This window comes from Melanostigma gelatinosum, assembly GCF_949748355.1.
Source record: "Melanostigma gelatinosum genome assembly, chromosome: 11".
NCBI classification, from domain to species: domain Eukaryota; kingdom Metazoa; phylum Chordata; class Actinopteri; order Perciformes; family Zoarcidae; genus Melanostigma; species Melanostigma gelatinosum.
The window spans coordinates 18,710,084-18,734,637 of NC_136644.1; the positions used below are offsets into that span (position 1 = coordinate 18,710,084).

General features: G+C 44.3%; 1 protein-coding gene across 1 annotated transcript in view; it reads left to right on the forward strand.

Moving 5' to 3' along the window:
- The window catches only part of cntln (centlein, centrosomal protein), an 80,178-nt gene that overhangs the window by 54,156 nt on the left and 1,468 nt on the right, over positions 1-24,554 (forward strand). Inside the window, exons 20-26 of the mRNA XM_079278851.1 lie at positions 1,179-1,394; positions 2,772-2,869; positions 5,702-5,828; positions 6,143-6,280; positions 6,881-7,066; positions 11,597-11,791; positions 16,163-16,237. Coding sequence (XP_079134977.1) covers positions 1,179-1,394; positions 2,772-2,869; positions 5,702-5,828; positions 6,143-6,280; positions 6,881-7,066; positions 11,597-11,791; positions 16,163-16,237 — 1,035 coding nt within the window. The remainder of the gene's footprint in view (positions 1-1,178; positions 1,395-2,771; positions 2,870-5,701; positions 5,829-6,142; positions 6,281-6,880; positions 7,067-11,596; positions 11,792-16,162; positions 16,238-24,554) is intronic.

Genomic DNA, 24,554 nt, shown 5'->3' on the forward strand with positions numbered 1-24,554 from the left:
GGTGTCCTCTCTTCCAGCCTAATGGACCACCAGTAAATCAGCCCATGTCAGTGTCATCTCTCACCAGGGCTGAAAAAAAAATGCCCCGTGAAATCAAAGCCTGTATTACAGGAACTGTCATCAATGCCGTTCTTAATTCGTGCACCGCGGCTACTGCAGCCATAGCCCCGCTTTTCATTCTCCGCTCCTTCCTCTCTCCCACTCTATCGCTGCTACTTCTATCTCTCCCACCCTCCCCCCGGGGATATGGCATGTGCGTCTTCAACAGAGCAGAGGAAACCTAAAACAAGAGGGATTCTATTAAAAGGTGTCAGCCAGCAACCAGATATCGATAACCTCCATGTATGCAGAGCAGGGAGCCAACTCCGGGGAATCTGTGGTTTCACTTTGGTGTGTGCGTGTGTGTGTTTTCAGCATTTACCCCATGTGTGCGGCATCATGTATCATGTCTCCTATTTGTGCCATTAAGCATTCTTGATGTTTGAAATGATACCAGGTCAGCTAATTGTGGCAGTATTGAACCAAACAGACGTGTTTCTGCGCCATATTTTCTTGATAAGCCGACAAAGAGATTTTCTTTTGAGCTCCATCGCTCACATGTGGTTAAAAGTCTTCACCTCGGATGCTTATGTTTAGAATCATTGATACACTGTACAATGTACATGATCAGCTAGTGCCATTATCATTCATCACTCAAAACCCATCCTCTCACTAAATACTGAACTCACTCCGTCCCAAAGTGCTTTCTGATTCTGCAGGATGGCTTTATTGTGCATGCCAATCACGGTGAGAATTAGGCCCTATTGACCGGGCAACGGCTTCATCTGCCTCCTAATTAGCATAGAAAAGGAGATTTATCACAGACTGGATATTAAAGCAAAGCCCCCCTGTTGCTGACGCATACAGTATTTCCAACATATTGTGTTTACTTTGTCTCTGCGTCTATCACATTCATGGAATGTGAATTCAAAATTAAGTCTTTTCTTACAGTCATACTTTTTATTTTGCATCTTAAGAGAAAAAACATTATATCATGTCTCCCATTACTTTTTACTGTTGCACTCGACATCCTAGAACAAAAAATGAGGTTTCCTTGGTTTAGTAACAGTTGACAAAACTTTGAAGTTGAAGTATCATTAGCAGTAGCCTTGACCACCAATTATTTCTGTCGGTTGCAGAAGCTGACCTCTGACCTGACTGGTAAGGAGCAGCAGAAAAAGGTTCTGGCGATGGAGCTGGAGCAGTGGAGGCAGATCACGTTACCCCAGCAAACTGTACCAGCAGCACCAGTACACGCACAGTGCTCCTGCCACGGGGGGACCATGACCGCCCCGGCTAATCCGGCCCACCAGGCCCTGGAGGCTGAGGTCAAGCAACTTCAAGCCAGACTTAAGGTGAGTGGGTCAGAGCAGAACTCTGGTGGTAATGAAGGGGCCTCATGCTTTGTCTCATTGTGCACGCCTTATGAGATAAATCTCTTAATAGGATGATGGTATTAAGGATTGTGTTCATTTCCAATTTTGTGCACTGAAGCTTGAGTAGATAATACCGAGAATAACAAGGAATTGAAAACGTGTTTTAATGCTACTTGGCTCAAAACATATTTGTCAAAAATGTATTGAAAAGGAATTTCCATCCGTTTAGGCAAGTTGATGGAAAAAAGTAAGAAAGTAAAGGTTTTTAATTTTCTTTTTGTTGCCCTTTTTACTCATGAGGCAGTATCAAACAGTTTACCAGTGCTGGCATTAATGTTTTTATTCAGAAAAAAACATTTCCCTGGTATTTTATCAAACATTGATATTTCTGAGTCACTTTAACGTCTCACTTGTTTGAATAGCCTGCTTTCCTTGAGGGGTTTAGAAACTCTGTCAAGGTTTTTACTTTCAAATCACATAGCATAAAAAAAACCGAATTCTTGAGCCTTTCAATCTACACTCAACATCACCTGAAATTGCATGTGATTCCGACATGAATTAGCATTTCTTATCGTTTGATCTCATTACGGGGTACCTGTCAGAAAGATGAGAAATGGGGTATAACAGTTAGAGACGTGCCCAACATCTTAGGGAATGAGGTGCGAGTGGTACCACGGTATTATCACCCTCTCTGCAGCCAGCTCGTCAGTGTCACCGAGCAGATTGCTGCTGTCATTACACACAGCCAAGAAAGTCATGTCAGGTGACAGCAAAAGGGAGAGGCGAGGGATGCACTGTGGGGGTGCACACACTGAGTGAGCACGTTGTCAAAAGCTTGTACTGTTACATTTCCCACAAGAGACACAGGGCCCGTTAAACCAAAGTGAACATGCACCTTCAAATATCCATCATGCGAATGATCAGAAGTCAGGCTGTCGTCATGAGGCGCGTGTCTTAATACGTCGCAGTGCAGAGATCTAAAAGATCAAAACAAAAAAAGACATTTTAACAATAAAGATTGAATGTTGCTGTTGGATTTTTTTTTAAACCTGTTTAACATATTAGTCTTTTTCTTCACCTACATACAGTATAGTCTCCGTTGAAATATATACCGTGGTTTAGGTCTATACATTGTTATTTTTTCACATTACTCCCCTCTTCTCATCCACTTTGGAAAATACAGCTTTCCTTTTAACCTCTTTTAGCACCTTCCACCCTCCCGCTGTAGCTATAATGAGGAGGCATGCTGTGCCTGACCTGTCATCAGCCGTGTCGCGAAAACCTCCCCCCCCCCCCACCCCCCATCGCACACTCAAACACATTAACAAACACACGCACCGTGTGCCCTCCCCCCAGAGTGCAAGTGCGGAGGTCACAAGGCAGGTGGCGGCTAACAAAGCCCTGCGAGGCCAACTCCAGGAGAAGGAGGACAAGCTCCGTCAGCTGCAGGACAAGTTAGTTTCACACCTTTTTCTTCATTAGTATCACTTCTTTCTCTTTGTGTTTCTCTGCAGAACAGTTCTTGCTTTTTCCTTTTTGCATGCTTCCCTCTGTCTTTGTCTCCCTGTGTGTCTGTCTGCATGTTTGCACATTCCCTGCAGCTCCCATCTGCAGTGTTTGATTCCACCATGTGGCAGCACTCTGTCTGCTGCACTCCACTTAGGCATGCTTCTCCTCTGCGTGAAGCATTGGTGAAATCATGCACGTTCTCATGAGCGAGTGAATACATATCACTGCAGGAATTGGTGCCTGTGCACATGTGAGCGTGTGGGTGTCTTGTGTGTCATGTAGTGTGCGATGTTACTTATGTGGGCAGCAGATACGGAGTGCTGATCAAAGCAGTGTATTGATTGTTTGTGTGCCGCAGGCGGGACCATTTTGGCCCGTGACACTAAAACCCACACAGCATCGCTCTGGCCTGTGGGCCACAAGCCCTAATCAGTTACATGGTTCACCTACTGTAGCAATCGCTGCGTTACAAAGTCATAATGTAGAGCCATAAACAATTCACTCAGGGAAACTGTCAAGATTTAAACAGTGTTGTGAAAGGCGTATATCATCATTCTGCATTAGTGCCTCATCTTTAAAGTGAGAGAAAGGTACAAAGAACAACTTTGCTCTCCTCCCTCTCGCTCTCTTTGTCTGGTATGCTGTGTCCTCTGCCTGCCATTCTCAATAATGCATCCAGGGCATGTGTACGATCGCAGCGGGTTGGTGTTTGTGTGTGACCAAAGCACAGCGGATCACAGGCAGACAGAGTGAACATCCCTTCGCTTTCCACGACAGCCTTACTCTCTCCTCTGGCTCTTGTCACACACACACACACACACACACACACACACTCTCACACACACACACACACACACACACACACACAACTAACTCGCCATCTTTTCTTGCCGATACCTCACCATTTGCCTCCATGGAGGGACCCCTTCTCAGAATGAAAGACATGTCTAGACGTCTCTGAAATATACATCTCGGCACACACACACAGGGAGCAAGGCTGCTTCGCCTTAAAGAAGAGAAGGGGGGGGGGGAGAGAGAAATGAATTTCAAAGTATACCGGCATGTCCTCAGTCAATATCCGGCACTATGGCCCTGCCTTATTTATGAAGCAGCTTCTTTCATCTTTAGCCCTGTTGTCTATCAGCCACATGAAACGTCCACCCGCACTTCATTCTTAACAACATACACAGAAATGGGGCGCTCTCGCTCTCTCTTATGCACTCACACTTTCAGACCACTGACTGTTATCATTACAATACACGCATGTTTGATGAACAATATTGCCAACAAGCACGGAACAAAGGGAACAAACGTGCGAGTGATTGGGATATAGTTTGAGGCTCTCTTTCCCTCTTTCCACTGACACTCATAAATAGAGATCACACGCTCTGGCAGGAGCAGCACATCTCCTGCATTCTTTTTTATCCTCGATTCTTTTTGGGGTGCAGAAGACGAGAACATCTAAAATAAATGTTGTCGATCTAATTTCCATTAGCATTGGGAGAGAGGGAGCTGGCTGGGGCTATTATTGCTGCTCTCCATCTTTAAGTCAACACCAGACAGTCATCTGAAAGGTTCAATATGGGTTTTCTCATTAATGGCCAAATCCATGGAGTAACCAGCCAGCGCTACTTTCCCCCAAAGACCCCGGGCTAGACTCCTCTCATTTAATTTAATGTCACTCCAATAGGACAAGCTCACATTTATTTAGCCAGTCTGCCCTCAGGCATTCATCCACCGAGGGAGACGGGGACATTTACTTACACGAAAGCATTTGCTCTAACGTTTCGTCATCTGTTTATTCAAAACACACAAGCCGTGATGCGTATGGGAGCTAAGAGATCCACTACATCTTTGAAATACAAAAAAACGGGAAAAAACATTTTAATTAACTGCATGCTTATGATCTTTATTCTATTTGTTCTAATTCCCCGAGGTGAAGACAACCATGAAAAATGCCTGATATTTGCCTTTTATGAAAACAGAATAAAACATACTAACATACTGAGGCCATTTAGTACAAGGCCTCACGGATGCTGGAATATTAAGCATGTCAATACGTAAGTTATCAAAATAGGAAGTGACACAGGGTGCTTGTTTGCAACGGTTACAGCATGAATAGCTTACAGTACGGAGACATCGCCCTCTCTGTAGGGAAGTATTATCAGCACAGTACAGCACACAAACAAACAATATTTTTGAGAACATAATCAGTCTTTCCCCAGCCAGGTCCCCCTGCTGACGTGTTTTTATATGTGACTGGTGTAATGCTGAGCTGCAAATAATAAACATTTAAATACTTGTTAACAGTCTTTCAAGTAGTGTCACTGCTGATTCAAAATGCCGTTTGTCAAAAGGACTCCCCAGTCACACTTAGTGCGGCATTCCCCGCCAGAGCACTTGTTCTAATATATGCCAGTTAGAATTATATATGCAACCTTATTTCACCCCCCCCCCCCCCACTTACCCAAACAGCATGCCAGTGTATTTAGTTGTCATAATGAGCTGTCATGCCTGATGCACTGCATGGGGACACTGTGCCTGCCAGCTTTGTGTGTATGTGCATGTGTCTGTCTCAGTGTGTGTCTGTGTTTGTTCTGCTATGTAGATGCTTTATGTGAGTGTGTGTACCTGTGCATGAATGTGAATATCTGGAAAATGCACATTGATTTATACTTCATACCGTGTGTGTGTGTGTGTGTGTGTGTGTGTGTGTGTGTGTGTGTGTGTGTGTGTGTGTGTGTGCGCGTGTGCGTGTGCGTGTGCGTGTTTCCCAGGGCGAGCCACACAGAGCGAGATGTGACCATGAAGAGGCAGCTGGTGGAGGATTTGAAGACGAGACTGAAGTTCCTGCAGGAGATGGAGAAAGGTTACCGTGGACAGGTGGAGGAGCTGGAGAAGAAGGTACACAAGATACAGCAGACACCATTGTCATATCATCCAAATCATTTTGATGCTCGTTGGTAGAATGACAAAGAGGATGAGGTATTTCAGTGCTCAGTATTTCTCATATCCCGGATATTATGTTTCCTAGATGACTTAGAAGCAAAATAATTAATTGTGGTTACTGTTGAACCAACTAATAGAATAGATACTTCATTGATTTGAGTGAAACGTATTACTATATATGTCGTCAGTACCTTCAACTTAACAGAACTGCAGTGCCCCCCACACAATTGCTCAGCTTCCTGTTTCCTCTTTGTTTCAACTTTCTACAGGGGAAGACTTTATCAGAGGAGGCCACCAACAGGAAGGCCCTCGTTGATTCTCTGAAGAGGAGACTGAGTGTTGCATCCACAGAGAAAAGCCAATATGAAGCCTCCTGTAAAAAACTGAAGGAGGACCTGGAAAAAAAGGTAGGAAGCGGCTAGTTGTCGCTAGAATGATATCATAAGGAACATTCAAATTTGTTTTATAAATTTGAACTTTAGTTTGAAATTATTTTGTGACGCAAGTTCAGTTCAGCTACTTAACTGCACAGTAAACACCTGTTCCGGAGTGTTTATTTATATTTTATTCCTGTTGCATCAAGATGAATGGATCATTGTTTTATAATCGCATCGTAGCCCTCTGAATCAAATCGATTTGTGAGGCGCTGGCTTAGTTTGACTGTCATATTTGCAGCTTGTCGCCTGTTTTTCCACTCTGCAGTATATTAGTAGTCTTGTTTCTATTGAAATATAGCCACTAACAAAGCTCCGCTCATTTGGTGATAAACACATTTCATTTTTTATAAGCTCTTCACAATTAAAGTCACCCGTTATTTCCTCATTTAAAAGTCATTAAAAAAATGAAGAAATGTTGGGTTGGCAGCCACATAACACGACTCCGATACAGCTGGAAGCTGAAATTCTACATTTGCCACACATGTCTCACAGACCAATACAGACTCTCTACTTTCTAAAGATTGTTTTGCCTTTAGCTCACCGGTTCTGCCTGCACATTTGTCTTTACAGGAGCAGCGCATGCATGCCTTGCAGGCTCGAGTGGGAGCCAGTGAGCAGGCTCTGGCTGCACTGGAACAGACAGCCACTGAGCAAATGGAGGGGTTGACCCAGCAGAGCTCCCGTGCCTTGGACAGGATTCAGAGACAGCTAAGCCAAGCCTTCTCCCAGCTGGAGCAGCTTCATTCTTTCATCAAGGTACTTTACCAAAGGGGCAGTGGGTTGCAAAAAAAAGTCAGAATGTATAGAAGTCTGTGGGAAAATGACTACACTTCTCCCTTGATTTATTACCTCGGTGAACAATTTAAACATGAGTTTATGGTCTTAATTGTTAGCTTCAAGTCGTCTTCAATACTGCATAATGTTCATTTGGTAAATGATGGTCTCATTTAGTGTAAAATAGACACTAAAGCAGGGAATGCTTTAGGACGAGGCTACCTCGTGATTGACAGGATGCTTTACAGTTTGCCTCTCATTCACCCATGCCAGGCACACGCTTAACCATCAGGAGAAATTGGAGCTTGTTATGTTGCTCCAGGACGCTTTGACATCGAATTGAACCACCAACTTACTTCTTCATAGTGCTTGGCGAAATGGAGAAAATCTGATTTCATGATATTTTTTTACTGAATATCTCGATATTGTAGGCGTGATCATTAAGTGCTGTAACAAAATATTTACACAGTGTGATTTTTGATAAATAATCAGTAATGTTGATATGATGACAAAGTGGGTAAAGGCAAATAATAGAAAAGCTACAAAAAGTCTAGTAAACTCAGAGAATTACATCACTTTACTATAATGCAGCTTTTAATCCAGGAAAAGACAACACGTATGCCATATTACAATATTCAAAATCGAATATCTAGTCTTATATCACGATATCAATAAAATGTAGATATATTGCCCAGCCCTTCCTCCTGAGCTGCAGCCATTCAAGAAGGAGAGTATCAAACTACTGTGGTGTCGCCAATGATGCAAGCGTTGTACCAGACCGTTGTGGTGTAGAGGGAACTTAACCTCAAGGCGAAGCGCTCAATTTAGATGACAATTGACATTTAAGCCACACGAGGTCTAGGGAGTGATCAAGAGAAAAATATTGTTTGATTAACAGAAGGAACCCAGATTAGACCCTTTGCTGCTTCGCATTGAAAGGAACCAGTTGAGAGAATTCAGGCATCAGGCAAATTCTGGGAATGTCCAACTGGGGAGGAAACCCAGACCCATAACGCACTGGTAAAGACTACACATCCCACTTGGCCTGGCCAAGTCCCAGGATCCCCCAGGAGCGGCTTGGAGATGTGGCTAGGGGGCAGGACGTCAGCACTGCCTTGCTCTGCAGACACCAGGACCTAACACAGGCCACCACTACGATAAATACTGTGTGCCCAACGGGAATGGGCACTATTGTCTTTGTCTCGGCCTAATCCATCACCTTGAGGTGTGTCTGTGTCAGTCTGCGTGTGGGTCTGCCACAGACTGATAAAGAGCGTCCATCAGCTCTGTTCAGCTGACACCTGTCTATCAAAGGAGCAAACAGCTTGGCAGAGATAGATAGGGATGGCAGTGTATTTGCACACACACATAAATCAAGTGGCAGATCACGGACACAGTTTCATGGCAATTCTCTTTAGTCCTCACGAGCCATAAATATTAGAAACTACCGACACTCTTCTTGTTCTTGTATGGCTCCCTTACATATAAGGGTAATTGGAGGTGGATAGGATGTGTGTTTTATTTAGTTTCCTTTTGCCTAACCTCTGATTTATTTCACACAGTATAACCTCACGCATTTATGAGAAGACACACATGCATGAAATGTACAAATAACCTATAAATAGAGGCTGCATTACATGTGAAAGCAAATGTGTATAGAAAATGCATAGAAAGACAGTTCACGCTCTTATAACTGCTCTCCTCCATTCCCATAACCCAAGGCTGGCGGGGCCATTGTGTTGTTGTTGAGGATTCACATCATTGTTTGCCTCCCCCTGGCTCCTGTGATTCCCTATAAGAACACCAAGCCCTTTGATTGGACTGCCTGACGTCCGGAGGAGATTTACTCTTGTCATGTATTGATCAGGACCGGAGGGCTGCGCGCGTGTGTGTATAGATGTGTCTGTGTGTGTCTTTATGAGCTTGTTTTTTTTTTGTCCTTTGTGCCTGTATGTGCTTCTCTGTGTGTGTGTGTGTGTGTGTGTGTGGAGGTTTTTTTAGTTTTTTTTATTGTGTGCCAGCAAACCCTTTTGGCCCCTGCACACGCCCCAGGCTGTAAGCACTGCTATTGAACTGCTAAACAGTGGCCCTGCATGTAGTGACTACTTCTCAACACACACACACTCACACACACACACACACACACACACACTAAAGTTTCCGGTAGTTCGCTTGTAAAGAATATTTTGGTTTGTCATCCCTGCTGAAAAGTACAGGATTGTGCAGCCTATGAGTGTTATCTTTTTTTATTCTTTTTTTTAAAGGAACGTGTGAGTATTTTTGTGATTGCTGGAATATGAAGTCGATATGAAGTACCCTTCATACACCAATGACGTCGCAACACATTTACCTGTGATTACCTTCCATATAGCTGTTCTGTAAGCGGCGCTGACGTAATTCAAGATCTTACTGAAGTTTGTAGGATACATGAACAACAGTAAACAGCATAACAAAATAAAAGCATTTTTCTTTCCTCCCGCTCTGCTCTTTATGTTTTTCGAATGGCCCTTTGTGTCCTCATGTGTGTGAAGAGGTTCAGAGGTAGCTAGTTATTAAAGAGGATATATTTTTGCTGCTCATTTGATCCCCATCTCTTTGCCCTAATCCTCCTCCTGTCTAAATTGCTCCTCTGGCAATTGTGATTGTGTAGTCAGGCTAAGGGCTCTTAGCAAGCACACACGGACACAACACCTACCGTGTGTGTGTGTGTGTGTGTGTGTGTGTGTGTGTGTGTGTGTGTGTGTGTGTGTGTGTGTGTGTGTGTGTGTGTGTGTGTGTGTGTGTGTGTGTGTGTGTGTGTGTGTGTGTGTGTGTGTGTGTTTGTGTGTGAGAATGCTTGCATATCCCCCTCCCACCCTTTGTCTCTCCCAGGGCTGAGAATGAGTGATAAATTCACCCCTTAATCTCTTTCTGGATTCTTCCACATGCAGGGTTTAGGTCAATTGAATGTAACCCTTGAATAGTGACAGTGAATATCTATTAGGCTGTAAATAAAAGAATAGGATCTCCGACTGTTAGTTAATGAGCAGTGTATTCCTTCAGGGTAAGCACAGCTCTCAGATCACCAAAAAGAGCTGAAGCTGCCTTCCTTCATTAGGAGGTTGACGGTGGTTAGGATTTTTGCTCGTCCTGTTCTATCGGTGCTATTCTAATTACTTTACAACGACATAGTCGTAGTAGGCCTATGAAACGGGATTTAAAATGAAACTGCACCCACTCAAATCAAAAGCAGCTGGATTAAAATATTTCTTCTGTTCTTGTTTTAAAGTGTTTATACATTAACCTGCGTTAGCTCTATGAGCTGATTTATAGAACCTACCGGTATATTGTTTTTTGTCATCTGTATGGGTTTTATATAATGTCTTCCTGTTGGTTTTTCCGACATGTCTCCTTTGAATTTCTGAAGGTCTCTGGCTCTGCTTTGTGTACACTTCATGTTGCTAACGGACAAATAGCAGCACTCCGCACACTCCAGCTGCGAGCCTCCAACCACTCATTCCGCTTCTCTCCTGTGAGAACCACCACTTGCTTCGTAAACAGCACCTGGTCCACCTGTGTGAAATTAAGAGAGACGAGTGGAGATGTTTGCCTGCAATTCCACATTGTTCGTGTGTGATTACCCGTGTTACCGTCATGCACTTGAGTGTTTTCGTATGTTTGTGCTTGTGTTCTTGTATGTGTGCGCACGCTGTGCGTCCTCCTTGCTCGGCTATATATTGTGTACTGTCCAAGTCTAAGTTGTACTTAATTTTTTTATTTTGTTTTTGTGTACACCAAGTTCTTCTGTCTCTAGCTTTCTTTCTCTCATCTGACCATCTATTCCAAGGTCAGCTTTTCAGCAGGCTTACAAGGGAATGATACGGAAGATTATTGCCTCGATCAATAAGCTCAAAATGAAGCAAAGGGGAGTTTACTTTATTGACTTTCTCGTGTACAGTGGCAGTTTTAACATTTAATTGTCTCTCTGTATTTAGAGCAAACTCCCATTTAGTGCCCGACAACTGTGCCATCCCAGGCCTTCCTCGTCTCGCTTGCCATTCACTCGGGCACCATTTGAAGCGGCCCCTCGTAGCTTAATTATTAACAGTGGTATGCTGCCCTGTTGTACGGAGAGACATTCAGAAAGCAAATAAATAAATGAATGGCTGTGTTTTCAGTAGTGCACTGTGTCTCTCTCTCTCTGGTGCATGATTCTCTCTCTTTGGAGATTTTAGCAAAACTTGGGGTACATTTGGTATCAAAGCTGTGTTCCCTCAGCTTTCAATCGACAGGGCAACAAACCCTCAGGTCCGCATTCCTACAAGGGGAGCGTGAGGCGAAACTGAAGAGAATCTGAGTGTGTCAAACTCAATATTCCTCCATAATGTACCAGGCCTCTCTGGCGCATGCTTGATCAATTTCATTTATTCATCGACCAGCCAGAGCTATCCCTCTTGTTTTTCTATATCCATTTCATCATCTCTCTCCCCTTTTTTTAATTTTTTTTATTCCTTCTCCTCCTCCCCCCTTCAGGCCCTGGCCAGTGAAATACTTTTAGACGTTCGAGAGGTCAAGCAGCAGTTGATGAAGAGGAGGAGGTTGAGGCAGGCCAATGATGTGGTAGCAAAGGGCCTCTCAGCCAAGTCCATGATCAAAGCCAAGTCCATCGCTGCCTCCATCCTCAACATGTCAGAGAATGATCTTGCGGACATAATGGACACTGACCAGGTAAGGCCAAGGGACCGTGAGTCAACATTCATATAAACGCTGTATCGGGTCTAGATTACGCCTGGAGCGCTCAACATACCTAGAATAGATTTCCTGTACTGTAAAACATGCGAAAAGGTTTCAAGGTGTTCGGCTTAGTGATCGCACCAGAAGACTGGGAAAGACATTGCATCATCAATATCAGCTCGTAGCTTTGGGTATCTTCTTTCGTTAATTGAGACTAAATGAGGTGCTACAGTCACTGTGGCCATCATCTGGCAACAGGTGCAGGGTTTCCACCAAAAAGGCTGTAAGGCCCGGGGGGGGGGGAGAGACTATCTGTTGACGAGGGGGCCCGGTGGTGGACAGAATGCTTGAGGTCTCTGCTTCTGTCTCACCGTCTCTTATTGACGGGTAGATGGATCACGGCAGAGTTAGCAAGGTCGAACACTGTAAAGGCCACACCAACACATTCTCACAGCGATGCGTCAAATAATGCAGCTCAGCCAGAGCTGCAAAGCCTCACACACACCAAAGACAGAGGAGGATGTGGCTTCGTGTTTATAGCTGGTGCTCTTGCTCTCGACGAGATCAAAAACCCATCAACACCTGCAGCACCTATCAACTTGATGTAAGATTTAATACAGCACAAGTTGAGGAAGTACAACTCTTTTCATTGAACTGAAAACCCTTGCTATTGACGGTCGGCTGCTTGCAAAAGTCAAGAGTTTCACACTTTTTTTTCCCCAACTCTACCATAGATCATACCCAGCTTTGTCATCAATTAGCAGTACCATGTTACAATCAACCCCCTTCCTCCCATCTATCACAAGATGAGAGAGGGCGCTCCAGGCACTTACTCACACTTGAAACCAATTTTAGCCCTTTGTAGCTCAGCTCTACCCAGGAGATGACAGGGAACAGTTCCTCAACTGACAAAAAGTCCCCCTCATCAGAGCTGAAACATCTGCGTGTGAAAACACTCCCTGCACCACTTGTTTTCTCTCTCGCAGTGATGGTGGTTAATGGCGTGCTGCTTGGTGCCCTAACATGAAGGATGCGTTCTTCCTGTTCTGTTAATTGAACATTCATAATAGAGATGCATCGATAGCAATACTGATATCTTGAGTATCGTGACAATGGGGCGGTCTGGTATCAGATACTGTTATTTTAATAAATAACAATAACATACATGTATATCTATGTATTCTTTTGTTATATTGTGTTTGACAGAGTTCAGAAAGTGATGTTTAAGTAAAACGTGATGAAAAATGATCCCAGTCACTTCTACACAGTGAGGCTTACGGTTTATCAATTAAACACTGCTATCGGATCGGTACTCAGTATCAGGCAATCCCCAGAGCCCAGGTATCGCTATCGGGACTGAGAAAGTCAGATCGCTGCGTCCCTAATTCATAAATCACAGAAGGCACACAGCCACCAGAGAACTGTACGTTTTTCGTCACAGTGCGGTTCATAGTTTAGGCGTGTGACTGAGTGGGACTTTGAATGTTGGTAATAGATCACGAGAAAAGTGGTATGTGTCTGGACAGATGTGTGTTGAGGTGAGTGTCATTGAGAAATGTTGGTTATTTCCTATATGCACTCATTGAAACTCTCTGGACACATTAAACATATCTGTATGGAAGTGTCAGTGTGTCCATAGAGATTCAGTGCACCTTACTTAAACCAGTCTGAACTTAACTAAGCTTTAGCTGTGCACGCGATGCTTCTCTGCTTGTGAGTGTTTAACACATGAAATATGGACGACAAACTCTTCACAATTTGAAAGTTTGGCACAGAGTTGAAGTTTCATGAACTTGTTTCAGAACTGTGATATCTCCCCCCCCCCCCCCTCAGTCAAAGATGTGAGGAGCTTTTGCACAACCCTTGTAGATTGTACGTATTTCTTTTGGACTTAAGGACGTCACGAGACATCAGGTTATCAGGATTTCCCAGCAGTCTTCAACAAGTCCCACACACAGCAAGTGTATTCATTTATTCACTTGGTTGTGTGCTACCAGTGTGCTGAATTAGAACCCAGGGCTTAATGGGGTTTGGTTTCAGTCTTCATTTTTACTTTTAAATGAGAACACTCCATTGCCAACACAGCTATTTTTATTTAATTCTGCAGATTTGGCTTGCCGACAATGCCAGCAGAAGTTTTTAACATTGAAGTGCACTGGTGCTTGGTTTTGAAATCAATGTACTTTTGAATATAATGCAAATAAAAATGTTCCTTTAGGAATTATTCCTTGTTGTGGTTGTACTTTTGGAGGACTTTCGTGTTATGACCGTCATCTTTTCCAAATGCTGCAAACCATATTTTCTGTCCTCCTTGATTTGTTGATTTGTCCCTGAGGCGTTGGAATGCAGTCGTGTCGAGGCTATTTGTGCAGCTGGTTCTGTATTTATAGACATAACACTGGAAGTGTTTTCAGCTATTTCACGGGAATGTGGAATTTGTATTTTTTTAAATGTAATAATTGATTTTCAAAGCTTTTTAAGAGTCATACAGAAACGTACAGCTGCTCCCTTATGCACATATGCAAACCCACAAAATCAATGTGATGTGTGTGTGTGTATACAGATGCAAAGAAGGCATCTTAAGTGTGCTCGAACATAAGCGCTCCACACGTGCTTACACACATGTATTGCGCTGCGCACTGTTATTTGCCTCTGTCCATTCCATAGCGTGTAACAGAGGACCAGAGAGGGCCGAGCAGCTCCAGGCTCCCCTGGCAACTTGTTGTGGAGTTAATGATCCAGATGTAATAAGGCTGTAATTGCCAGGCCAGTTTGTTTTGCACCTAATGTTTGATGGAGGGTCAGTGCTTTGTTATATATCTACCAAGGGTGGGCTAGCACACTCACTCTCAAGCACATGCACTGTTTCACACACCACGTTCACCCCTGCGGGAGGCTTGAAGGCGGTAGTCACAAGAAGGGCGCCCTATTTCACCCTCTTTTTCTCTCTCGCTATCATAACCGCACACTCCCCACCCCCGATCGCTACCTACTTTCTCAGTTACTCAGAGCACCAGGCACAATTAGGCATCCACTGAAATGAGCCCAGACCAACTGCTGCTACCAAGGATAACACAATAGAGGGTACCAGGAAGCTGGGGGGACACCAGGGAGAAAGACATCCTTAATCCAAATGTCAACCCTCCAGACCTCACTAATTGCCATGGATGAACAGTTCCAGCCTGGCCACTGCGTATCTTTGTGCATTGTTTTGAGTTTTGTTCATAAGAAAGGGTACGTTGCTTTATGTAGTATAAAAGTTGAAAAAAACTTTATTGTGTGTGTACAGTAAAAACAAGACAGATGAGCGTCACATACACAAGATCGTGAAAATAGATCGAAAGATGGATTTTATATTTCCTTTTATGGGGCTGAGTTTTCGTCACATTGGAGACATTTGTGTCATCAGTAGCTTTAGATGAAATAATATGATTAATAGGCGCTGTACCACTTCCCATGACTTTGAAAAGCTCAGCATTAACATTGCTCGTCATTTTCTCAGCTGACAGTCCTAAAAAAAAAAACCCAGGTGATCAGATTTTTTTGTTTGTTAGATGAGTCAACATTTGCCTGTCTGACTCGCATTGCTGTGAATAGTGGGTGATATTCAGAGTACACTCAATGGTGCTCATGGTCAGCACCCGATCAAAGTTCACATAAGTCTGCATGAGCCCCCTTTGTGGACTTTTGGCATTTGACAGCTCTTGCCGTCCCAGACTTCACAGGACCTGCCTGTTTGGTCAGGCAGTCTGCAAGAGCAGGGACTTTCAGATTCTGCCACACACACACTTCTTTCCCCCCCCCCCCCTCCTGCCCTCCCCGCTTCCCTGTGAGGCAGTACAAGGCTCGTCACATCATTTCCAGCAGCTACACCTGGGGTTTGAAGTGAAGAGGTAACGCATTAGTGCTGAGGTGTACATGGCCAGGCCGTCGCTCTTCTTTCTGTTCATTAGCAGTAACAAGGCCACCACTCTGTTCGGTCTTTATACAAGAGTAGCATGCAAACGTATTCCGGCGTACCTTGCCACTGGACTCAGTGGCAAGCTGAGCTTGAAGCTGAGCCGAAGCTCTCTGGAGACTTCCAGAGAGCTTCTTCAAGGTCCTTGCTGGTGTGATGCTACAATTTTGCCCTTAAGCAGGAGACTCACGGAGGCCTATCTGAAGATACAGCAGCGGGTTCTCTCTAGAAACGTCAAGTGACTCTTGTCTGACTCACTTGAAATATTACATTTGATCCATGTACAAAGCGCTAGGATTCCTAGGATTTATTGCAGGTATTCTATCTCAAAGTTGGCATGATTTTACGTGCATTTTTCAGTCTCCATCCTTTCACTGAGTGGTTTTTCTTTGCTGTTGTGTTTGCAGGGAGCAGAGCCCCGTTCAGAGAGTCCAAGAGACCAGGAGTGGCTGGACCACCTTAACCACATCCTCCAGCAGAAGGTCAGGCTCACACAAGTTACTCATTCCTGCACACACACTAGATATTAGCTGCCTCCCTTCATTATTTCGGTTCAGTTTATTTGTTTGCAAGATTACGGGACAACTACTAACTCGGTTTTCATGAAACTTGGTAAAAGGGTGGCGCATGGCCCTTGGAAGAACCCATTAAATGGAGCAGATCCGAATCAAGGGGCGGATACACAAAGCTCTTTGTCGAGGTGTAGATTTGTACAACTATTGTGTCAAAGGGTATCATAAAACTGGCAAAACGTTACAAGAATGAATTGAAATGAAACAGAAAAAGTATCAAAATCAACAAATTCTCAAAAATGTGCAAAAAATCTATAATATAATCTTATTTGCTTTATATAAGTAAAAACGACGATAGTTAGGTTATCACTCCACCACTATTTCATGATTTTCTCTTTTACTCACTCAGTATCAGTGACATACAGAAGTTAAACTGGTCGAAGGGCAAATGAATTATTATCAATTATTTTCTATTGTTATTATTTCGTCGTTTTTCTTGATTGTTTTACAAATAGTCAGATGTTAAGATGTATATCTTTTTTTACAGAACAATACTCTTTCTTTGTTTGATTATTTAGTTTGAGAATAATTCATTTTAAGTTTAATTTCCAATTAAGGATTGAATGAAGCATTTCCATAATTCTTTGGATGTTATTTTAACCCAACATTGCAGATGTGTTGCTTTGTCAGTCTTGGGCAAACATTTTGGGCACCAGTTTCACCCCAAAACAGTAAATGGATAATAAATGTTTCATTCCCACACCAATGTGTCCTGCTCCAGGCTCTGACAAAAGGCAATGTTGCAAAAGATAAAACAAAGAAAAGCAACGACATCCTCTCGGTGTGTGTGTGTGTGTGTGTGTGTGTGCGTGCGTGTGCGTGTGTGTGCGCGTGTGTGTCTTTGTGTGCACAGCCACTCATCTGTGAGTGCTCTGCTGGAGCTTTACTCGAGTGCTGTCAACGTCTGCTCGCTGTGATATGTGTATGATTGAGAGTGTCGACTGTGTGTATGTGTGTCTTGTCTGTGTTCTTGTCAGCGACTGCCGAAGGCACTCATGCATCGCCTCCGCACCACGACACACACCAGACACTGTTCTCTTGTTCCCCAGATCTTCTCCTGACCTTTCCACCTTCCTCTCCCCCTCCCACACTAGCACACACACACACACACACACACACACGCACACACACATGCACACAACACTCTACTGAATCCATGTTTTTCCCTTCTAGCTGGACAGCTCTCAGTCCCTGTTCTGTCTCTCTCCGCCATCCTCCACTGTCCTGCATCTCTCCCTCGCTCTCTCTCTCTCTCTCTCTCTGGCTCAGACCCCGAGGCAGCTTGTTAGTGGGGAACTAAATATTGATTTGGCGGGCCTGTCGATGCCGGGAGAATGAGCTAGTGTCCACCAGAGACCTCGGCACCAGCAGCCTGCTATCGACGTTTTCCGTGGGCAGAACAGGGGTGGTGGAAGGGGGGGGGGGGAGTGGAGGAGCTGATGTGGGGAGTGGAGGAGAAGAGTGGAGTATGACAAGGCTGAGACTCGCCCCTAGGTCTCTGTGGGGACCGCTGGGACCACCGCAGTCATCCCCCCCCCCTCCCTGCAACAGACTTTTTCTATCCCCTTTCAAGTCCATCTTGTTCTGTTTTTTTGTTCATTTATTTATTTTACATTTTTCATCTTCTCTCTATCTCTTCTGGTTTTTAAAAGCCTGCCGTCGTGTCAAGAGGGCCAACAGACTCTGTATCTGCATGTGCCTCTCGTTTTTTTTCTGTCTTTTTTTTTGACAGGCTGGTGTGATATCTCACATACTAAGAGACCGGGCGAAGGGCTCGATGAAGACGCTCTTCGTGCCGGTCTGTGGGTTGATTAAGGTAGATCTCCCAATTTGAAGCTTTGAAGACCCCTACGATAACGTGCCTGAACTACACATGTCCGCTGATGCTGAGAAGCGAGCGTTTTCGTCGTGAGTGAATATACTTAAAGAACTCTCATACTATACCCACGTTTGCCTCTCTACTCTCTGTCATAGCCTATGAAAGACTCACCAAGCAGAACATCTGTGAAGTGGAATGGCCTGGCCTGTCACCCTGCCTGTGACACTAATAACACACTCCCCTAACAGTGATATGATCTTACCCCCGAGCTGCACTCACACACACACACACACACACACTTACACTTCTTTGGTTAAAAAGACACAGAGACAGAAATAGACCCAGTGAAAGCAAAGATGAGAGAGAGATCCATGTCCTTAACTGGCTGGCTGTCACTGAAGGAGGATGAGGATGCGTCCATCGGCGTGTATGTCTGAGAATGTGTACGTATTCGTGTGTGCATGTGCGCTCTCACGACAGCCTCATCTTCTCACTGTCAGTGCCTAATGGAGCTGCCAGAGGGACAGCACTTTATTATCTCAGTGGCCCTGTCAATAGCAAACCCATCACTCACTCTGCATGTGTGTGTGTGTGTGTGTGTGTTCAGATTTGAAAGAGCTGAAGAGTGGTATGTGTGTGTGTGTCTCTGTGTGTGGGCTGTTGCTCGCCATCGCTGTTGTGCAGTGCCACATGTCATCGTAACAAGAAAGAGAGACATCCACAACACATTGGCAAACTGTGTGTGTGTGTGTGTGTGTGTGTGTGTGTGTGTGTGTGTGTGTGTGTGTGTGTGTGTGTGTGTGTGTGTGTGTGAGTGCTTTGAATTACTGCTCCCTTCATGCTGAAGCAGTGGCAAATGAAACATTGCATTCATTTCCTCGTCTCTCACCTCTTCTGGTGAGTTAATGAAATCAAAACCTACGCCTCTCAGTGGAGAGCCACCATAAGCGGCGCTCCATAGTCAGGATCGAGGGACGGCGCTATCTAATAATCATGAGCAGGCCAGGGGGTGTACTGTATGGCTCCACCGCAACCCACCATGAATAAGGCCAGCAGAGAAGATGGAGTGTCCATGTGGGCCATGGGGTCCAGGCACCGGCCCGGGGAAGCATTGATTTAATTGCCTTTGGTTTATTTGTGGAGTCCTAATTATTGACTGGAGGTAGAATTTAATGGGCCAAGTCTTTATGAAGACAGGGAAATGACTGGCTTCTGCTGCTGGCCAATAATGAACAGGAGGAGCATGTGCATGCAAGCGTGTGCACATGCATGCAAACACACACACACACTCCCTCCAGATCATTTTTCAGACTCATTTTGTACACACACACACACGTACCCATCTCAAGCCTCATGACAGCATAATAACATTTAAAAAGTCATTGACTCTGTTGCTTTCTTTACGAGAGGACAGTGGTTTGGGGTGGCGCTGAGGGCCTGCTAATATTTACTTCACAATCACACCCGAGGGAGACGTACAAGCATCACTTCTTATCAGCCTCCGAACCATAACAAGCAGGTGAACATTACATTAAGACAGTAGTAGAGACAGGCCAGACCCATCTGGACTGGACTTGTTATAAAACATCAAAGACGTTTATGGATGGACTACAGGGCTGAACATTTTCCTGTAATTTCAAAACCTTATTGAACTTTGGGGAGGGGTTGCTGCTGCTTATTGCTGTGATGTTAATGGCATCATTTATCTAAATTCAAATAACAGACTTTATTCATGTCACCTCTTGTCAAAGCCTCTCATCACTTGGGCGGTTCCCTCGGGTATTACGTCATTAAACCTCAGCATTAAACAGTGCAACGGCTCCATGCCTTACGGTGCTAATGCAGTGGGAAAGTTTTCTATTGTTGCGACGCTGTGAGGGTGATGGGTAGTGCGTCGTGTTGTGTGGCTCATTATGCCTCTGTAATGACAAGGAACAGCTCTGAGTCCCCCACTTCTCTCTGAAGGACAGTGACTCTAATTAAGCCTTATTTAATGACTGAGCTAATTAAATCAGCCAGCCTTTTTCTGTCTCTGTGAGTGTGTTTGTATGTGTGTGTAGGGGACTCGCGACGAGCCTTTGCACTGTAAATATGTCACTGGAGCAGTGGCGGGGATTAAGGGGGGGGGGGGGGATCCCTGGAGGAGGCTTTGCTAATACCAGAGCACACTGTGACTCGTTAAGTTCAACTTGCATTTCACAGAAATAGAAACGGCAGATGCAGCCTTCTGCCGCTGCTTCTTCGCTATGAATCTGTTTGGGGCGATTACTTAACCAGGCAAGCTAGAAAATATCAAATAGCACATTTCGGGAGATGAATTAAAATCGGCCGGGTGAATAATCTCTGTTATTCTTGAGTCATGGTGCTATTTCGGAGCTTTAAGGTTACTGCTGGTCTGATTGTACCCGAGGGTCGTCCTTCGGAGCGTAGTGGACTTTCGCTCTTTATGTTACTACAGGAAGAGAGTTAATGATGAAAGTAGACATTTCCTCATTGAATAGATGACTCGATGTGTTAAATTCCCTTATGTCAGTGAACAAACAACAATTCTTAGCACCTTCCTGTTTTATATGTGACAGTTTGCTGCAGGCACAGCCACTTTTGTTGATTGTAACTGCTTTCCCAGTACATTACCTCGGCCAATGAGCCATACTGTTAATCACGGGTGTGTTCTTGATTGCTGAATCCACCTAAAGATTGCTTCTGTGTTGTATGGATATCACCTTTCTATATTTACACCCCAATCGTGCCGGAATCATCTAATTTTCACACTTAATGAGTAGGAACCTGAAACAAAGACCCGGTGCTTTCCTGTGTTTAATCTTGGGTGTATTTAGGTCAGATCCCTAACAAATGCATGTTGCACACTGAAATGATGTTTCCAAACAACGTATCAAGAAAAGGAGAGATTTTTTTTAATTACGGTATTTGTGGCCCCAAGTGTCCAATTCCCTTTCATATCAGTCTCTAGTGACCTAAAGGGGAGAGAAGAGTGGGATCTGCGCCGCTGCAGGGGTCGGTAATTACGAAGGAGAGGGAGAGAATAGGCTTGCCGGTGCTTTCGTGATTTCCTTACCTGAGCCCCTTTTTGCAAATGTGACATATTCATTATCAGAGATAATCAAATGCAAGACTTTTCAGTACGGTGCCTTTGTGCTTGGGCTTTAAAAAAAAAAAAATCTATTTATCATGCTGCTGTTGTTGTTATTCCCCCGTTTGATAAATTTGATTTTCAAACAAAAGTGAGACGATCAAAGATCAAAGAGCTGTTTTTTTACCCCCCACTGTAATAACACTACTGTAACTACTCCCTTACCTTGAGTAGTGGCCTAGATTGGAGACGGCTCACCAGCCAGGGACAAAGATGTATCGCAAGAATCCATCACCACTGTGATAATGCTCCTGTCACACCAGTTAAATCCTAAACATTCATTTTTTATGGTTATTATCAAATGTACCTGTAGTGTACAGTGTGTTCCAGTAAAATATACACTGTCAGGTATATGCGCTCCCTACAGGTCACTGCTTTAGGACATTTGAAGGAGCCAGATGTCACTCGTTTCTGCCTTATTATACGCGGCTGTCACATTTCTATTGATACGGTGGCAAACTAGTGAAGAGCTGAGAAAGACCACTTGGTAGTCACATGCTGATCGCATGTATGAATGCAGTACCCCCTTCTATCGCTTTTAGGCTCTCGGATTCCCCCCCCCCCCTCCTCCTACATTTGGACTCATTTAGATATCCAGCAGCCTGACACAGTCTTTCAACATCTGCTCACAAATTGGGCCCTTGGAAATAATTGCGCGAACCCGTTCTGGGGGAGAAGACAAAAGAGCTGGGATGATCGATCTTTTAAGAAGAAGAAAAAAGTTGACGTGTGTAATGCCACTGCCAGACAATGGTCACTGGAGTGCTGCAACTTTGAGCTGCTCCTTGCCTTGAGGTGTGCCCCAGGCTATAGAATAGCAATGTCATTTAATTGGCTCCTAAAAACACCTTTTGCTTGCAGCTCTTGTTCTTGTCTTCACACACACACACACACACACACACACACACACACACACACACACACACACACACACACACACACACACACACACACACACACACACACTTGTCAGTGGCTTTACATGTCAGTTCACTTCTGAAACATGTTCATGGAATCACACCTAGACAAAAGGTCTGCTCTGCAGGGCCTGTTGAATGGTAATGATGTGAGTTAGCATGGCTTAATGCTACAGTAGCTTTTTTTTTAGTGTTGCCATAGGGGACAGGGCCTCTTGCAAAGCAGCGGCTGCGTTGCTTAGCGCTGGTGTTGGCTAGCTCCGCCAAAGGGGACAGGGGCCCAGCGAAATCAACTGTAGCATAACATTAGCGGCAGTTCCTAACACTGCCTTAAGCAGCCCAGGGGATCCAGTGGAGCAGCTGCATCACGGCTTACCCACAACCATCCTGCAGGGTACCGGTCCCCAGCAAATGTGGCTGTTGGATGGATTTAAAGGATGGTCCTCCCGCTTGTCCTGTGTGTGTGTGTGTGTGTGTGTGTGTGTGTGTGTGTGTGTGTGTGTGTGTGTGTGTGTGTGTGTGTGTGTGTGTGTGTGTGTGTGTGTGTGTGTGTGTGTGTGTGTGTGTGTGTGTGTGTGTGTGTGTGTGTGTGTGAGCGCTTGTGCCAAAATGTGCTGACGTACGTCGCACACCAACAGGGAGACGAATCTGAACGAGAGGTATTTTATCAAACACAACAGAATAGTTTATCAACCAAGAGACAGACGAAGAGTTCTCTCAATGTACTTTGATCAACTTTAATGAAGGTTTATAAAGATGGCGTCGTATCTATATGTGGGTAACTGCAACATCCCCGGCTCTCTCTCTCTTTCCCTTGTGTCTTGATCGTCTCTGACTGAGATAAAAACTTGCCCAGTTTATATGAATGAGGGGATTAAAAGTAGATGGCGTTTAATCTGTTTCAGACTTAAATTTCACTCCATTTGGTTTATCTAGATCATGTTTACCTGTTAGTCTTGTTTACCCATATTCCCATATCACTACTTTTAATGATCCAGTCTCCCTCTTTGCTGTCCCATAGAGCCTTGTGGTGCGGCTGTGTCTCTATTTTAGTTCGTTTTTTTGCATAGTTAGTGGCTCTAAGTGCAATTAGCTGATTAGAAAAGTGTGCATGTGTGTGTGTGTGTGTGTGTGTGGGTCGATGTGAATGTGTGCATGAGACAGGGAGAGTGAATTGTCCCTGAAGGACAGAGGCAGAGGGAGATGTCTCAGCAGTTACTTCAGCGTAGTGGTTCCCTGAGGAATAGCGCTGTGTGTTTGATGCATCCAGTGCTGTTGGAACTGACTCCCCACACACACACACACACACACACACACACACACACACACACACAGGACCCCGTGTTCCCTGCTCCTGTTACCTTTAATGAAGAGGAGAGATGTGTCAAGGGGCATGGGGACTGCATGTGTTTTAGTTTCTGAAGTTCGTACTCTCCAGACGCATTGGAAATTGATAAGTCGATCGTTTCAAATGTCCTTAAAACATGTCAGCTGCAGACCTAATTCCAATATGCATGTGTGTTAATCATTTCAAAGCAACAATACCTTGTATTCCCCGATGCAGATGTTACTCAGTGAAGTTTGTTACAGCAATTCAGACTTGTGACAGCCTGTTCTCTCTGTGTATGGTTCAATGAGCTTATGTTTTCACATTCTCTTTTTAGAGATAAAAAGTTCAAGATTTTATGATGTGGAAGTCACTATTTTTCAGCTTGGCCAGTCCATGTCTCATCTCACGCCATGTGACTTAGAAGATTGCTCAGGGAATGAATTTGTCTCCCTTGCATGAAGAAGGCGCTTGTAAAAGGCTGCTCATAAGTTGAAGTGAATATTTATGGGTGATACAGTATGAATGCCTGCCTTTGCCCTGTGCCCTAATGACCATAAAATCCTTGTGTTCATTCAGAGGAAAAACTAAATTAGCCAGAACTCGGAGGAGCAGCCAGCCAAACACATATAGTTCCTTAAACCTTTGTAATCCAGTATGATTAGGTGGACATCAGTTCCCATCCTCTCACATTCCCAGCATAAACACAGTCCGATAACAACGCAACAATGCTGTGAATGTCCCCGGTGATGATCTTGATGTTTTAATCATGCCTTGATCAACTCCTCCCTCTGGAGAGAGAGAAGATGTTTTGGACGCCGTAATCGTTCCCCTTGCCCATATTGGTCAAGAAGAGATCCTCTTCCGACACGATTACGATGTAAAATGAGGGACAAAACCCACAGACCCTTTTCAATGCAAAATCAATTCCCACATGTAGCTGATGCTCATATGAGGCTTGTTAAATCGAGTGGGGATCCAACGTTACAGCCATTTTTGTACAAAATGTCCCC